General features: G+C 39.4%; 1 protein-coding gene across 3 annotated transcripts in view; it reads right to left on the reverse strand.

Moving 5' to 3' along the window:
* The window catches only part of PCDH10 (protocadherin 10), a 62,404-nt gene extending 44,699 nt beyond the window's left edge, over positions 1–17,705 (reverse strand). For all 3 annotated transcript variants that reach the window (XM_027066110.2, XM_027066126.2, XM_027066118.2), the window contains exons 1-4: positions 14,149–17,705; positions 12,518–12,576; positions 11,861–11,967; positions 3,627–3,932 (exon numbers count right to left, since the gene is read on the reverse strand). In XM_027066110.2, coding sequence (XP_026921911.2) covers positions 3,627–3,932; positions 11,861–11,967; positions 12,518–12,576; positions 14,149–16,779 — 3,103 coding nt within the window. In that variant the 5' untranslated portion in view covers positions 16,780–17,705. The remainder of the gene's footprint in view (positions 1–3,626; positions 3,933–11,860; positions 11,968–12,517; positions 12,577–14,148) is intronic.
* Between the last annotated feature and the right edge of the window lie 806 nt (positions 17,706–18,511).

The following is an 18,511-nucleotide window of genomic DNA, read 5'->3' on the forward strand; positions in this document are numbered from 1 at the left end:
TTTACTGAAAAGAAGACTACGTAAAGTGTCAGCAATTTTTCAAATGGAATGTTTCAAAAGTTCTGACACCTTTTCTTGTGTTAAGAGCAAATTGAATTGAAGTTTGAAGGGGATTCAAAAAGTAGGCAAAATTAAAATTAGGTCAGGAGACAGCTCGTAATTTTTTGGCATGCATGGACTGGTCTAAATGACGTGTAATACGAAGGCCACATGGACCATGACACTTCAGTAAATCGTTCTTTACAGTTCTAGAAACCTAGAATATTTCATGAATACAGTATTTAAAAATTAATTATGTCACTGTATTTCTTCATTTCATTCAACATAATTTATTATCTCATGACCCTTCAAATTAATGAAAAAAGATTTTCACAAATATATTTTAGATGAAATTTCATTGGTTATTGTCTTTTGACTGTTGCCAATTCTTAGGCACTGATTATGTTTATCAACAAGAAATCAAATTTCCAAATAATGAATCCTGAAATCCTGAAATCCTTTGTTTCATTTAGGCTTATTTGAACCGAAAGATATGTCTCATCCACTGACAAAATCAATCGTTAAGTGATGATGTTCAAAATGTGTAGCCAAAATCATAAGCAAGAATGATTGCAAAAATAACATAATTGTTTTAACTACTGGGTTTTTCTAAATTACCTTGATAATACAGCTTTTATCAACTATTCTGGAACTTAAACTATTCTTATGCTCCTTATTTGCTGATATTATTCAGAATGTGTCATTTGAAAGACTGATTGTATATAAGGTGTCTATAATACTAAAGAATTTCATGAATTCTTCACTATAAAATGTGATGTTATTTTTAAAGTCCAGGTAATATTTTTTGTGTTTCATTTTAATAAGTGTTCAAAACAATGATTAACTTTTATTAAAAGTTAAAGGGATACTTTAGAATTTCTTATTATTCTAAAAAAGATAAAGCCAAGCTAAAATTCATCGGCATTTTAAGATAAATCTAAACACTGAGTTTTGAATATGACCATATTCTACATATTTACATTTATTTCTTCAGTCCTTCAGTGTATCCCTTTGGTTTTTACCAGAGTTTTAACAAACTACAATATCGTAACAAAAATAAGAGCAAACAAGCTCATAAGGTGTTCATGACTAACGAGTATTAATAGAAACTTTCAAAATCGCTCCTGATTTAAAAACGAACTTTCATTTCATTAAATGCATCACGTATATTCTTCACAGATCTTTTCTTACACATTGGAAAAAAAAAAGAAAAAATGTAGCTGTATGTGAGCATTTCTTTAAAAAAAGAAACACAGAAACTACTTTCTTTAACATGTGCATACACGTACTTTTATGTAAAAGTTGGTTTCTTGCAAGTTTAAATTTTAAATTTTGCAATCACAAGTATAGAAACGGGAAGTCCTTGGGCACAGACAATGATCTCATTTGTATTATTAAGCATATTAGCATTTCCTCATCATTTTATAAATGGCAGTGGTAGCTTCATTAGGCTTTATTTTTAGAGCTCTACAAAAATAACCAAATATACAGTTGTTTTTCTCAACATCAAAATGTACGTTATGTTTACTAAAGAACTAAATGCATGTTTAGCAAAATAACACTCTATCTCAATAATTATTTAAACATTCTGATTCAAAATAAGTTATAGATGTCAAAATTTTAATTTAGTTACGTAAGGGACATGCTTTCAATTTAGAAGATGAGAATACTTCCATTCCTGATGATAAATAATACAAATATGAATGACTACCACCATGTGAATTTGGAGGGCAAAATGGTCAGGCATGGTTTTGATTTATAGTTTATACTATTAAATTAACCATAAAATTGACTATGTCTATTAATATCGGGCTCATGATGTAATTTTAAGTTAATATTAAACACTAAAAGTTGAAGTCATACAAATAGCTAAGGAGAGTATAAGTAAAAACAACAAAATACTTATATTTTTGCTTCTTTTTCACCTAGGGCACGCTTCATCCCAAACCCTAAATTTTGAGTGGTGTGAGCTGGCTAAAACAGAAAAAAAATAGTTTTTTAGAACTAATTTATTCTACCATATCTGAGTAATATGGAAAAAAATCTTAATTTTCTTAATTAAATGATATATGAATTCTTTGATTTCTAGCAACACACATAATAACTACTTTAGGTTATTTTAAATCACTAATGTGTGTAGATGTGTGAGCTAAACTTTAGGACTTTAGCATCCAAATTTCATCAGTTATGATGTTGGACATTTCAATACTTTCTAAGTATATGTGGTCTCCTTGCATTTTATAACGCCAAAAAATAAAGCAAAATAAATATCAATAGTTTATAGACAGGAGTAGTTATTTGGTTCTGAAATGATATGGGGTAATGGTATTTCCAAGAAATCTGAAAAGTTGAATTGAATCCTTCATAAAACAGTTTAATCGGTGTTGCCATCACAATGTATGTTTCCAATGGCAGATCCATGCCTTTATCAATGTCTAGAGTAGTAGTCTTGTCCTCGGTGTATTCAATTCATGCCTTTCATATTTACATTCATGAGTTAAAATATATGTTCTTCTAGTTTGTCTTTCCTTTAGGTATTTTTTTTCTATTTCCCTCCCATTCCTGAAGTCATGAAAGTAATGATACATCTGCAAACTGTTTTATTTTTGTTTCTAGCTTATGATCCCATGATTTTCTTTTCTTTTTTTTCTTTTTTTTGTACTAGGGGATGAAAGTAAGAAAAACACCATGTACGTTAGATTTGCAATACAAAATAAAAGTCATCTTTTGATTGAGTCTTTGTGAGTTTCATCCTTATCAAGTATTAGTTTATGTGGTTTGACCAAACTATTGAATTGTCAGTGGTATTTACTGATTAACTAAAAGAAAAAAAGATTCCTATGTAGCAGAGAATAATAGGATAATTTCATTACCAAGACCCTCAAAGAAATATACTACAGAATCTCTAAGCATTTTTATTTTCACTGTGGTTGTATAAAAAAATCCACTTAGAGAATATGGTCCCAATATTGAAAGAGAGGAGTACAATTTTGAACATCTCCATTGTTAGAAGAATGTATTATTTTAAGTAAATGAAGAATATTGCTTTATTCGTATGTTTCCATCACATAATTCGTCTGATTCTGACCATATGAACATATTACTAAATCACGTTGAATGGTCAAAGTGATAGCTGCGCTGATTTCTTAATTTAGCCTAAAATGTTTAATGTCACTGTGGGAAAAGGATGATTATGTGAAAATGCTGGCATCAATAAAAAAATGAGATCTCCCAGTGACTCAAGTGTCAAGAGATGTTTTTCCATCTTAATTAAGCCCTTCAAAACACATGGAAATCAAGTAAGCAAGCGAGCAATATTCAAAGGAAATATGAAATGCATTTGAAAAATGTTTTCAACATCAAAAGTTATGTTTGATTGTTGCCAATAACCATGTCCTAACACAGAAACCTGTCTTCCTGTTAAGATATTCATTTTTCCATAGTAAAGGACTGCCTGCATCCAAGAGTCACTTTTATCTTTGTTTCTGAAAAACAACCTGAGCTCTATTTTCACTAAGAAGAATGGCATGTTGAACTTTATTCCCTCAAAGGGAATACTTTGATAAAGGCTTTTATGTAATACTTACTCAAATATGGTGGTTTGTAAGGCGCTCGTGTATTAGACAGCAGTCCATCCAGCTCCTTCCTCTCCAGGGTGCTGTGAAGGGCCTTCTCTTTGCCAAAGGTGGAGAAAGACCTCTCCGCCCCAGGCTGGGCTTCTGGAGTTTCAAACACCTCAGTGTCTGGAACAGAGTCCATGCCAGGAACATGCAGATTGCTGCGATAATCCGCAGCCTGGCGTCCATCCGCGGGGACAAAAGAAGGCATCCAGCACCGATCTGAATGGCCCAGCGCTTTACATTCCTCAGTACAGTTGGAGAAGAGATCCATGCCTGTAAACAAAAGGGAAACTATGGATCCAGGTTTCACTAATGTGAAAGATTACAGGTAGCATAAAGAGTGCTGGGTGAATGCGTTTTAACAAATTTTTCTTGCCTTAACCTCATAGACATCAAAAATGTCTTTGTACTATTGTGCAAAGGGTTAGACTCTTCTAGCAAAGAGGACCTTAAGGTAGATAGATCTTTCTAAAATTCTCAGAGTTGGGAAAAAGCTGTGGGGAAAAAAAAAAAAAAAAACCTAGGGAATGGTGAGTAGAAAAAGAATGAATATTTTTAAAAATCTCTGGTGAAATTCATAATAGAGAAAAATGTAAGTATAAAGCTTTTATAATCCATAATCTCTAATGATGATAAGGCATCCAACATGTTTATTTTTCCCTTAGAGACAAAAACATCAGAAATATGTAAAGCACAAATGATGATATTTAGATTAAGAAATCTAGACATTAAACAGAAAGTGAAATCCAAGAGAAATACGGCACACATATTGATAAACCAATAAATAACAAGAATGAAACAACATTTTGTGAGTGGCCAAGAGCATGCTTTCTTAGCACCTCAGAAAATGACCCTAAAAGGTATAGCTCAATGACATTCTGGTAGCCCGTATTACTACTTATTATTCGCCACTGCAGACAAACCCAGAACAAATGACTATAATTAGTGAAACCAAGGTAATCAAGTGTAATGTGAGTCAGCTGCAGATACTATTGACAAATACCTTATTACTTGTTTCACACTGGAAACACTTGTCCTAGTGAACACAGAACTGTTTCCTTACTAATCCTAGGATACTAAGATTTCAAATGACACCTTCAAGTTTCATCGTCTCCCACAGATTGACAAGACTATTAAATATTATCTAGTTGTGACTCAAGAAAGCTCAGTTTCTTAGGCAAAGCATAATAATTTTGAGCATTATAGAATACTATTTGACATTCATTTTGGTAACTACCCCTATTCAGAAAAACAAGTACATAAACCATAATCACATTTTAATATTTTTCTAAACATACTAACACATTTATTGTGCATGTTTTTAAACAGGATCAATTTAAAATAACTCAAGTATGATTATTCTGCATAAAAGAAGCTCTCAAATGCATGAGCAGTCTGGAAAAACGATGAATTTCTTTTTTAATCAACAGAGTCATATTTATTTAATGAACCCATCTGATTGTTTCTTCTTACAAATATCAGGAGTGATTTTGAACTCTTGAGTTTTGGTTTTTAAATTCCTAATGGCCTTTTGTCACAAACTGCTTTACGTGTTTGTGTGTGTATATATTAACATCTGTATATATAAAGTATAGAAAATAATTTTTTTCAGAGTATTAATCTTCTAGATTGTCCACAAGTATTTTGGAGATAAGAACAGTTAATTATGTAAATTATGTTTAAAGAAATAAAATGAATCTTCTTATCATGTATTAATCTCACTTTATGACTTTTTTATTTTAAATTAAACTATGTATAATGCCGAGTCTGGCTTCGATTATAGTGTTCCATTGATAATTGTCATGCATAAGCCTTGAAATAAATTACTGATCAGTGAACTGTTGAGGAACTTAAACGTGAGCTGAAACCTGGATAAGGAACCAGGTTAAGAAAGCATGTAAAATATGTCAGTGTTTTTTTGACACCAGGGTAGCTGAGGTTTTTTTTTTTTTCCCCTATTTCTTCACAGAGATATTTAGAAAGAAAAAGAAAAAGGAAAGAAATTGATACACATTGACATCCTAGGTTGGTAGAAGCTATAGAACCAAAGAGATTTATATTTTGAATACTGTACTAGAAACACTCCCTATTTGAAATATGATAGAGCAAAAAAAAAAAGATTTTTTTGATAGATGGAATTACTGTTCAAAGTAAAATGATTGTGAGCAATTATTTATTTTAAAATTAAATCCAAATCATAATTAAGTTTGAAGTTGGTGGAATTAATACAAATATTAGGATAATACTACATTATTAAACCATAATAAAATGGGTATTAATGCAAAATTTGGAATACAGTTTTTTCTCACATGACCGATGAATATCATTTTAAATATACATGATACCATTAACAATCTTTCCCATCTTTTTGAGCAGCTATACTCTCAAGTACTCTCCTAATTTTAAATGTGATCATCTGTCTTATAGAAAAATTTTAATAAAATAGTCTCTCAACATTATTAAGATGTTGTATGTGTTAGGAGGTACTTTTAGTAGAACTTGTTTAATTAAATACTTTATACTCAGTTGCGCCCATTTTCTTTTCTTGAAGTGTCTGGTTTTCTGGTCTTCAGCTTCTTTAATTATTAGAAACTAGTTAAAATTCTCTCAGACGATGTAATCAAGTTCTCACGAGTCAAGAACCCGTACAAAAATGATATCATGTGCATAACAAGAAAAATGAGAAATAGGATGAAGATTTATGCTGGAAGAACAATTTTACTTGACAGAGAAAACACTTGTAAATGATGTTCTTACTGAATTCATGAACTAGTCTTTTAAAAGTGTGATTCCCACAGTAATACCACACAGCTATATGTAACCAGAATGAAAGATAAGGTGCTACAAATTGTGCATGAACATACTCCACCAGTTTTACTGACGAAACAAGTGTACCAGTTTCTCAGGAGGAAAATGTCAGACTCAGAAGCAAAATTAAAAAATAATAACATAAAAACTACATCAATACATGTCAAATCATTTGTCTTTTAGATACATGATTTGAGAACCAAGTAAATATACCTGTTACTTCCTTACTTGAGGGAGTCACTGAAAGACTAACTATTCTTTTCTTTTTTTTTTCTTTTTTTACCTTCTTTCATTTATCGCCAGTCCCATTAAATATACTGTTTAATGGCCAAATAAGCAGAAGTATGTTTAAGTTCTGTTGTGATAAATGACTACATGATATACAGGGATGCCAGGTCTTCCGGGACAGGTGATGTATTAAAATGTATGCTTTTCACATTGCCCTTGGAATTTTTTAATAGCTCAAAGTGAAGGCCCCAGAGAAAATAAATTTAAGGTGATTTTTATATTTTCTCATTCGAATGCCCCTAAGTATAGAACCTGTGAGATTTGTTTAGCAGAAAAATACAGGCCAAACCTCAGTTTTGAAGTTTTGGTAATTTCTAAGAATCATCTCAACATATATATATATATGTATATATATATACACACACACACACACACACATACACACACACACACACATATATACATACACATATACACATATATGTATATACATGTATATGTGTATATACATATATACACATATACATACATACATATATATATACACATATACACACATACATATACATTACTCGAAATTTCTTCTCCTAGTTATTTATTTTTCCCACTTCTCAGAAATAATCTGTTCTACAAGGCATGACAGCTGACGTGATAGACTGCTTGTTATGCAAAGATATATTTAGACAAATTTTAAAATACATATTTTTGAACTGGCAAGTAACTTGTTCTTTATAGTCAGAGGCAGTGCTATTACCATTGAGAACAAATCATGATTTCAAAAATACTATAATTGTATTCAGTTTGTGGTGTTTTCTGATGAATGTAACAATATAAAGTTATGTGTGCATTTATTTCTCATGCACCAAGACTTCATAAAAATGCTTAATTTTTCGTAACACGATAAATTAATTTTAAAGAAAATCAATACTTAATTTTTTGAGGAAATTTCCAGTCTTCCTTTAACCACTTACCAACAACAAAAATTGGAGAGATATTAATTATAACCGCAAAAATTGGCATAAGTTTTAGGAAAAGATAGCTTGGACGCAGATATTTATTAACATGATTCACTCATGAAAAAATCAAAACATGTGCATCAAAGTTTCTCCTCATTTATCAATCTTCCAGTGTGTTGATATTTTTCTCCATTTTCTCTAATATTTTGTCATATGCGTTTTTCCAATTATAAATCTCTCTGTAGCATCAAGTGGCAGTTCAGATTTTCACCAGTAACACGAATAAGCTTTTGCAAACAATCATATAAATTCACTTTATTTACAAATCCAGATGCTAATCTGCCAGTATCTACATTCTGAGTGGAGCTGGGAAAGGGAAATTTGTATTGATGATAAATCAAAAATTGTCTTGTTGGTCTTGTAAGAATGGTGCAATCGCTGAATATGTTTCATGGTATACTTTACAAGTTTGGAAATACTGGCAACTCCAGTCACTTTGTTTTTTTAACATGTAGCCAAATTTTGACCGCATATCCTGCATCAATCTCAATAATTAAAATTAACACACCTAATCTAAGTTTCCTTGTAACTGAAGATCAAACGTACAAGGAAGAGAGGTTTGACAATTTTCAGGTAAACTATAACACGTAACATTAACAGAATCATTTATTACGTTGTCCTTTTCAATATATTTTTTAAGAGGACACAGATATTAGAAATAAATTGATAAGTCTAATAGTGTGCATATCACAAATATTTAATAAGTGAGGCAAAAAATTCTTATAACTAAATATATCTCCTTAGATGTGCCTGTAATAATGTTAAAATGTTTAAGAATATGCAACTAAAATTTTTGTATCAGTATTCCAAATCAGAAAAAGATATCTTAATCTCATGATATAATAAACCAAATTGAAACCATATTTCTTTTAAGTACACTTTGACTTATTTGTGGCTATTTAAGCTGTGATTAATCAGATTTTCCTCTTGTGATGGTTTATGCATACATTTACCACATCTCCCTGGACTTCTGCCATATCTAACCAATACATCAATAGCACACTGAAAAAAACGGAAAGCACCTTGACAAGGCTATAGAAAGAAAATGCCACAGAGCAGTGGTCAAGCCGAAGAATTTCACACATGGAGCCAGGTGCAGTAGAAAACTGAAAAAGCTTATGTGATTCTCTGTGCAGCTGCCTCCGTGTTTAAAGCCCTTCTATGAACAAGATTGGTGACTCCAAATGGCTTAGAAAGGAGAAAAGCAAGGGGGGGGGGGGGTGGAGAAAGAACAAAAAAGAAAACTATTCATAGTAGAATAAATAGAAGGCATATCGAAATAAATAAATACAAAATAATGCTAACAGAAAAAGAAATCAGGGATAAATAAAAAGTTAGCAAGTTTAAACAGGTGAAGCACTGAGCTAAATAGTGTATATAATGAAATATGGAAGAAGGTACACACTGAAGTAGAGATTTCAGAGTCTGTATCTTTCTAATGTTATTTTTCCATGGCAATCTGGTGTTCTTCCCCTAAAAACTAGCTCAGTGAGATTTGCTGATGTGTATGAATTTTTTTTTTCATATCCTAAACCTGGATATAGATGTGCTATGAATAATATTTCCTAAATATTACACAACTAGAAGATCATTAGTACCTGGCATTACAAGAAAATAAAACAGATGTATTTATTTCCCTGAAATGGGCTTAACTTTTAGGAAATATTGTAGCCACTTGGTGTGAAGTTTATAGGACACAACATCAGTAGGGACTGGAAAAAGTCATTAAGTAAATGGATTTCAATTCTCTGCACTTAGGGTTTCATACTTAAAAAAAGAAAACACTTCAAAATCATTCTTACCATAAAATTAGACATATTAAATCTGATTGCAATTCAGCACACAAAGGTGAGATTACTTCTTAATACAAGCGTGTCATTACAATTCTAAAAGAGCAATTATCGCACTCAGTATGTTGTGCCTGCCTTGTAACTGCCAAGGAAATACAAAAGTAAATTGTTAATTCTGTGATACTTTTCGTGTTTAAGAATGTAAAGACACAGGCAAATTTTACCACTGATAAAGAAAAATACAAACTGCCTTGCTTTTTGGAAATTTTTCCAGTACACAATGTAGCATTTTAATTTTCCTTGTAATGCTTTGACATCTCAAATAATTTGAAAGAAACATTACCGAAATGGTAACAGTGAGTGCCTGTGAAATAAAACAGCTACTGGGAAGACGCATTGATAAGAATATATTCCCATCCATCTTCCAAATTTAGCACTTTTTGCAGATGTTTATTCATTTCTCTTTCTTTGGTTAGGTTATTATGGCTCATTATGTCTGAGGGACTAAACTAATTGAAATGTTCATTGAGATTGGAGTGCTACAGAAAAACAACAACAACAACAACAACAACAACAAAACAAAGCAGAGGGTGGGGGAGTGGGAAAAGAATAAAATGCACCCAAGGAAACATGCACCAGATACTCTGTTTTAATATTAAACATTTTGTTTTAAAAGTTTAAAAAAGGCTAACTTAAATTAGAAACCCTGGAAAAAGAACAGGAATGAGCAATTCTACATGTACAGCTTTTTAAAGATAACAATAAATCATATGCCATATATAGGCCAAAAATGAAAGGGACTTTGTACTCAAATATAAACTTCTGGCAAGATCTGGTTTGTTGTCAGGTTCCCAGACACTAAATAGATGCTCTGTTCACTTAGCGTGAAGGCCCGCAAGGGGCAGGGACCTCCGGGGATTCTTGGCAGTTCTCAAGTCTCATTAGGTCTGCATATTAATGACTTGCAGCAATATAAAGAGACCCTTGAGCAGCTTTTCCCCCCCTCCTCCTGCCTGTGTTTCCCAAGGCTAAGTCAGCCTCAGACACAGCACACATTGGCCAAGTGGGAGGCTTGCAGTAACCACTGCTGCCAGGAGACCGTGGGGTGTGGGCTGCCCTTTGACACACTGCCTCAGCACGGTTTAGAGGTCCACTGAGTGTGTTAAGGAATGTGTGCTCTCTAGGACCAATATTACCTTGAGAATCAGGACTCTCTCACTCTAGGGTTACATTGTTAACCAAAATGGAGCTCAAAAGCATGTGACCAGAGTTGAATCCAGAGATGGCCCAATGATGGACATTTTTACAAGTCACAAAAGTTAATTCATTCGCCTTTCCATTTCTTTTCACATGTCAGAAAACCACAAACCTCAAAAAAGAAAAATTTAAAAAAAAAAAAAAAAACAATCACCCTACCCTTCTTGGTTGAAAGGCCAACGAGGTGGAAAATCCAACCTCATTTAATCCAAACTCAAATATGAAATCATTTTCATCATTGTAAGGGACATATTTTATCTTTAAAGTGTCTTCTTTAAGTATTAGTAAGCAGAGTTATCGGCATCCTATAAAACTTAACAGTTAAATTTATATAGACAAAAGTAAAGCAAATAAACAATGTAAAACATCTGTGTCACATTGCAACCCCATCAGTGACTATCATTAAACTCGTATACAAATACACACAGGGTTCAACTTTTGACAGGTCATGGGCCTTATTGAAAATATGAGGAAATCTAGGATGCTCGAGAAAATACACATTATCAAATGTTTCCTAATGTCCTGAAGCCTAAGAACCCAGCATTGGAAACCCTGCTTTCAGGCTATTCATGACTTTTCATCACCATTCCTTCTACCATTCAATACTCAGTGGCTTACAAGATGCACTGCTCTCAAAAGCAAGAAATTTGGATTCTAGTTCCCAATCATCCAATTATTCTCTTGTGACTTTGTACAGTTCAATCAATTTCATTCATCTTCAGCTACCTCATCCATAAACAAGTCTAATAATACCTTAATTGACTAAACACTGAGGACTGGACCAGGTGAGAAATCTATAGCTCTTTGTATGCAATACAATTGCACTAAAGAACATTACATAAGGAAGAAATAGCTCATATTCTAACATATTTCACAATACATCTCTAGCTTTACCTCTCTGAAGGAACATCAAATTTTTATAATCCTTTTTGAATATACGCTTATCAACATAACATGACACCATTTTTTCTGTGGATTTACCAACATTAAACTTACAGAAAATTACCTAGGACATCATTCTTTCTAGATTTATTTAAAACAACAACAACAACAACAACAACAAAAACCATAAAAGTCAGCATTGCTCTTTGAACACACTTACCAGCTGACTGGCCGCGGTTGGTGGCATCGTGATCACTATCTCCTTGTTCACTGTCTCCATGACCACTGTCCTTAGAGCTTACTATGTCGGCTTCCTGGAATGCAGAACTAGAAGTACAAAAACGTGAATATTAGAATAAAAAAGGTGAAGAAACACAGAAAACATTCTTCTGCCACCACATGGTCAACAATGGTGCTGCAGATTCATAGACCTCTTAGTTGCCTTTATTTCTGCATAAAGCTGGTTTTCATCACCTTAAACTTAGCTCTTTAAAACTGAGCACAGCAGGTGGTTGAGCCCTTAAGGTGTATCTAGTTTAGCCATTTTCTATGATTAGAGTTATGTATATGTTTATATGATTTTCATAAAAGAGAGTATCCACCTGGAACAGTTAGGGAGACTATCAGAAGCAGCGTAGGCGTGTAAATTGATAAGATATTCAAATATATTCAGTAAGTTGTATATAAATGAAATATGCCCAGATTTTAATGTATTGTCTAGGAACCCCAACATAATCAGCATGTATGTTCTGCCTTAACTGGAAATGCTTTATACATTTTATATTTTAATATTGAATAATACCCCTAATTCCTAATTTTAGTAGGTTGTAAATTGTCCACACACCAAGGTAGGAAAAAAAAAAAAAAGAGTCCATACCTGTTAACTCGGCGAGGTCTGTCAACTAGATAGCTGAGCTCTGCTCGCTGGTGTTTAGTCTAGAAAAAAAATAAATAAATCAAGAGCATTTGAATGCTAAGGGTTTAACTAACAGTCCTTTTTTTGAGGTAAGGAACTGAGTCTAGTTTAAGTAATTGTGTGCATTTTTATGAATTTTCAAGCTATTCTAAGACCTCACCCTAGTGACTGCTGGGTAAGGGGTGGGGGGATATGCAGAGACACTCAATCTAGACTTTCAGTAAAGGTTAAAAAAAAAATTCCAAAAATAAAAAGCCAATTTTAAACGTGTGTATGTGTGTTTTTAAGGAGAGAATGCAAATGACCTCATAGCTAGGGCTCATAAACTATTGTCCCTAATAGAGTCAACCTAGGTAAACTCTACAGTCTTTCTTTCAGTGGCCTAAAACAGTGTTTAGGTGCATACTGGTTGACACAAGAAAAACAGCACGCTCAATAAGCAAAAAGTTTGGATATTTTATGGAATTATTTTGTTGTTTATTTTCAAAATGTGCTTAAGATACAAATGAACTGTACAAATATTCATGAAAGTCAATTAATAATATCTAAGACTCAAATAAAATAACCTGCCAAGAAAGGAATTCATAAAGCCCCCCCCCCATTCTTTTCCCCCTCCAAACGCCCTCTGCATTCTCCTCCCCCCACCTCCGGCATCCACACACCTTTTCCGGTCCAAACTTTCTAGTACATAAATCAACCCTGTTCTCCCCCTCCCTCCCACCTTCCAACTTTGCCACTTCTCCATCTTTTAAATAGAAATCGGAATTGACAAGCCAAATTCTTTGAGGAAGAAAGCCAACAGTGGTGATTTATCAAGAACAGTGGCAAGAGGTGATTATTAGTTAAGAGATATATTTAAGGTAACAATTGTTTAAGCCTTTCTTTAGTTTACGCTTACAGGGGTTTGTGCCAAAATAACTTCATTCAAATTCACACTGTGTGGGCCTTGGGTTTCAAGAGCGTCTGTAAATGCTGTCCAGAGCAGAACTGAAGGCTTTTCTGCAACCCGAGTTCAGGGGACAAGGATCTGATAAGTTATTCGCTAAAACATGCATTCGAGTTTAGACGACTGTGCAAAGTTAAACAATCTATAGCTTACTTTTACACGCGACTGAAAGCATCGATAAACAAAGCAAACAGCATTAACTTTATTAACGCCTGGGACAAACGCAAAGAGAAAAAGACCTTTGCCGGTGCCAGAAAGTCCCTCCATCACATTTCCCTCGGTCCCCCTCCTACTTTTCCCTTTACCCTCAGAAAACTGAGAAGGGAAAGGACTGAGAAGGGGTTAGGATTTTAAAGGAACGATGCCCGAGGGAAGAAGGAAGGTTCAAGGTGGCAAAGCACCAAGGGGAGGAAATGAAAGTAAATGTGGAGGGGTGGAGCGCAGAAAATTAGGGACAACACGAAGTTTAGGTTACATACGAAGGGGTGGGATAGCCTCCCCCGCCCAATTCCTGCCCCCACAAAGATACAAAGAAGTTAATATCCTAAATATAAATACAGAGTGCACCAGAGATACAAGGGCCGGGCTAGAGGAGGCTTTCAGATGGAGGAGATGAGAGATGGTGGTCCTTTCGCTTCAGCCTTACCTCGTTGGACAAAATGCTTCCGTTGGAGATGATGTCGGGCTGCTGGTCTGTGTAGCCGGTGACGATGGCCCCGCAGGGGTTGTGCTCAGTGTCCGTACTCCGCGATGGGCTGCAGGGCTTAAGGAACATCAGGTCGGTCTTGGCGGACTCAGGGGTCAGGCAGACCTGGTAGCAGTAATTCTGGTTGTGGTGGTGGGAGCCAAAGCCCCCGGACTCCTCCACCGGCACTTGGGCCGGGTTACTGGGTACGTTGGAGCTTTGCACAAGCATGATGTCCGACTTGCTGAGTTTTTTCTTGCGCGCCCGGGCTTGGCGGCCGCAGCAGGTCGAGCCCCCACCGCCACAGCAGCAGCAGCAGAGGCAGCAGTCACTGGCCAGACAGGTGTAGATGTTCAGCTTCTTCTCTTTTTGGCAACGCACGGCAAGCACGATCATGGCTAGCAGGAATATGAAAGACACCGAGCCCAGCGCAATGATGAGGATGAGGGTGAGGTCCAGCGAGGTCTCCGCGCCGCCGGAGCGGCTGGGGCGCTGATGCTCCCCTGACCCCCCGCTACCGCCCCCGCCCCCTCCCTGGGGCTCCACGGCTCCATCCACCAGCTGCACCACCAGTGTGGCAGTGGAGGACAGGGGCGGCTGCCCGTGGTCGCGCACCTCGATCACCAGCTCGTAAGGCCGCTGGGGGTCGCGCTTGGCCGGCACCCGGCGCGCGGTGCGGAGTTCCCCGGTGCGCCAGTCCATGCGGAAGAGGTTCATTTCGTTGCCCCGCACAATGCTGTAGGTGAGCCGGGCGTTCTCGCCGTCGTCTGCGTCCACTGCGGCCACGCGGGTCAGCAGGTAGCCTGGCTCCGCCGACCGGGGCAGCACCTCCCGCGCTGGAGTCCCGTTGCGCCCAGGCAGGGGCGCCACGATGGCAGGGGCGTTGTCGTTCTGGTCCACGATGAGGATGTTGACGGTGGCGTTACCGGCCAGAGCCTGGGGGCTGCCGGCGTCCCGAGCTTCCACCTGGAAGCTGAAGTCCTTGAGCTGCTCGTAATCGAAGGAGCGCAGGGCGTACAAGTAGCCGTTCTCAGAGTTGATGGACACGTAAGTGAAGACGCTCATGCCCTGGATCTGGCACTCGAGGATAGAGTAGGCTAGCTGGGCGTTGGCGCCCTCGTCGCGGTCTGTGGCGCTTACCGCGTAGATATAGGCGCCGGGCACGTTGTTCTCGGTCACATACACGTCGTAGACCGGCTGGCTAAACCGCGGTGCGTTGTCGTTCACATCTGACACTTGCACCTGGATCGACTTACTGGTGGAGAGCGCCGGCTCGCCCCGGTCCCGAGCCACAACGGTCAGGGTGTAGGAGTCCCCGGCCTCTCGGTCCAGGGGGGCTTCGGTCACGATCGTATAGTAGTTCTTGAAGGAAGACTTGAGGCGGAACGGCACATCCCCCAGCAGCTCGCACTGCACCTGCCCATTCTCCTCGGAGTCGCGGTCGGTCACGCTGAACAGGGCCACCACGGTCCCGGGCGCCGCGCCCTCGCTCACCGCCTCCTTCACCGTGCTGAAGCTGATCTCCGGAGCGTTGTCGTTAGCATCCAGTACTCGCACAAGCACCTTGCAGTGCGCGGGCACCGCGTTGGGGCCCAGGTCCTTGGCTTGTACGTACACTTGGTACACCGGGCTCTCTTCATAGTCTAGCTCTCCGCTCACCTCCAGCCGGCCAGTGCGCGGGGAGAGTCCAAAGAGCTCCCGCGCCCGGGGCGAAATGTGGCTGCTGAAGGAATACACGACTTCGCCATTCTGGCCCTCATCTGGGTCTGTGGCGTTGAGCTGGATTACGAGCGTGCCCGGCGGCGAGTTCTCTGGTAGAGACACAGTGTAGACGGGTTGGTCGAAGGCGGGGACGTTGTCGTTGGAGTCCAGCACTCGGATGGTGAGTAGGGCAGTGCCGGTGCGCTGCTGTTGGGGGGGCAGGCCGCCTCCCCCGCCGCCTCCCCCTCCTTCTCCTCCTCCTCCCCCTCCTCCCCCGTCCACCGCGGTCAGCACGTAGCGGTGCACCGCTTGCTGCTCTCGGTCCAGCGGCTTCTCCAGCACCAGCTCGGCGAATCGGTTGCCATCCCCCTGGGTCTGCACGTCCAGGGAGAAGTAGCTGTTGGGGGTGATCTCGTAGTCGCGCAAGGAGTTGGTGCCCACGTCTGGGTCGAATGCGCTCTCCAGCGGGAAGCGGGTGCCCGGCGTGGCGCTCTCAGAGATCTCCACAGTCAGGTCCGGCTCCGGGAAGGAGGGGGGGTTGTCATTGATGTCCAGCACTTCGATCTCCACACGGAAGAGCTCGAGGGGGTTCTCCAGGAAGACCTCCAGGTGCAGGACGCAGGACGGGCTCTGCTTGCAGATTTGCTCGCGGTCGATCTTCTCGTTCACGTACAGCACCCCGGTCTCCAGGTTGAGGTCCAAGTAAGGGGTCCGCGAGTTGGGCACCGTTTGAAACCTGCGAGCTGAAAGTTTTGTAATGTCCAAGCCCAGATCTTCAGCGATATTCCCCACGAAAGTGCCATGTTCCTGCTCCTCCTGCACTGTGTAGTGAAGCTGGGAAAAGACTCCTTCCACCATCCAGAGCAAGGCAAAGAATAATAGCACAATCATCTCCAAAGGGAAAGGAAGCAGCTTCCCGCAGCCAGTCAGCCACCCAATCACCTCCCCCACCACCACAGAAAAAAAAAAAAAATCTTAAAAAAAAAAAAAAAAACAAATAAAAGTGCGCTGTGTGGGGGGCTCCTGTGGCTTTCTGTCCTGAAAAATCTTATTCCTCTTGCTTCATTTTAGGGCTTCCCCCAACTCAGCCTCATTTTTCAATCTTAGCGCAGGAAGGGTGACAGGCGTCCCCTTTCCTCATCGGTAATCTTCCCACTGACCAATTAATAAAATAATAATACAATAGTCAGCGTCCTTTATTCCGACAGTCTTGGCGCAACGCGGCGCTGGCAAATCCCAAGGAGGAAATTTCGATATTTCAAGACTGTCCTCGGTTTGTCTTCTTGCTGATGGGAGGAGAAGGAGGAGGAGGAAAAGAAGGAGGGGGAGGAGGAGGAGGAGGAGGTGGTGGTGGTGGCGGTGGTGGTGATGGTGATGGTGGAGGAAGATGAGGAGGAGGAAGATGAAGAGGAAGAGGAGAAGGAAGATGAGACGCTGCTGGCACCGCTGAACATGCCTCAATGTCAACGGCTGGCAAATGCAAAAGGGCTTAAAAACAGCAAGAGAATTTTTTGCCGGAAAAACATAGAACGGCTCTGCAGCATAAAACTTTCATTCTCTTCATTTCTCCGGATGGATGTTCTTCTTGGCATTTTCTCCTCTTTCGTTTTATTTGTATTTTTTGGCTCTCATAGTTTTGTCTTTCTCTGTCCTCATCTCCAGCATCATTTGCCTCTCTAGAAGTGTGATGAGCGGCTTCTTTCCTGCTGTTTTCTTCCCAAGCCTCTTTCCCTCTAACCTGTCTCTCTTCCTTCCAGTCTTTCCCTCCTCCTGCTTCAGTCCTAGAGACTGTGATCTCGGCTGGCAGTTTCTGAGCTCCGAGCGCTCCGCTTTTCTGTTTTTGCGCAGCGCCCTCATTCTGCCAACCAATCGCTGAGGAGCACCACCCACCGAGCCACCGCTAACTGGCAGATCTGGCTGTCAATCATGAGCGTCACTCGGCAGCCGGGAGGGGCGGGATGGAACCCGCGTTCGGGCGGGCTGCCGGGGTGAGTGTGAGTGTGAGAGTGAGAACAGCCCGGCAGGTCCCGAGGCGCTGGCTGGGGACTCTGCCGCGGAAAGTTCCCAGTCCCCAGCCGCAGGTAATGGAGAGGGAATAGAGAGGTTCCCCTGTTTGCATCAGCAAATGCGAAAACATAATAGCAACAGCAGCGGTATCCTCTCCCAGGAGCGGGGTTTCCAATGACGCTAACATTCTTTTTCCTTTAAGGTGTTTTCCTTTACTACCGATCGTGGAAATAAATCACCGAGAAGGGGAAAAGTTGCAGAGGGGCCGCTAACTGACAGGGGTTACCTAACGAAGGGGCTCTGGCCGAGACTGCCTGTACGATTTTAAAAAAAGGATATAACATGGGTTGTGTCAAACTAAGCGGGAGGGTCTATCGGGGCTGGATGCAGCGGAGTGAGGCAGTTGGGGCGTAGGGCGGAGGTGGGTCCTGAAAAGCCGAGGAATTCACGCCGGGAGATGTGGGCTGGCAGCTACTGTAGATGTGCAGACGCGTTAGACGTGCCTCTGCCCTTCTTCAGTGTATATCCGTAACATTCTTACCAAACAGATTATCTCCCCTGGGGACCTAGTTAGGTCTACGAGCGCTTTGATCAATGACTGAGGAATTCCATTTGA

This window comes from Acinonyx jubatus, chromosome B1, assembly GCF_027475565.1.
Source record: "Acinonyx jubatus isolate Ajub_Pintada_27869175 chromosome B1, VMU_Ajub_asm_v1.0, whole genome shotgun sequence".
NCBI lineage: Eukaryota > Metazoa > Chordata > Mammalia > Carnivora > Felidae > Acinonyx > Acinonyx jubatus.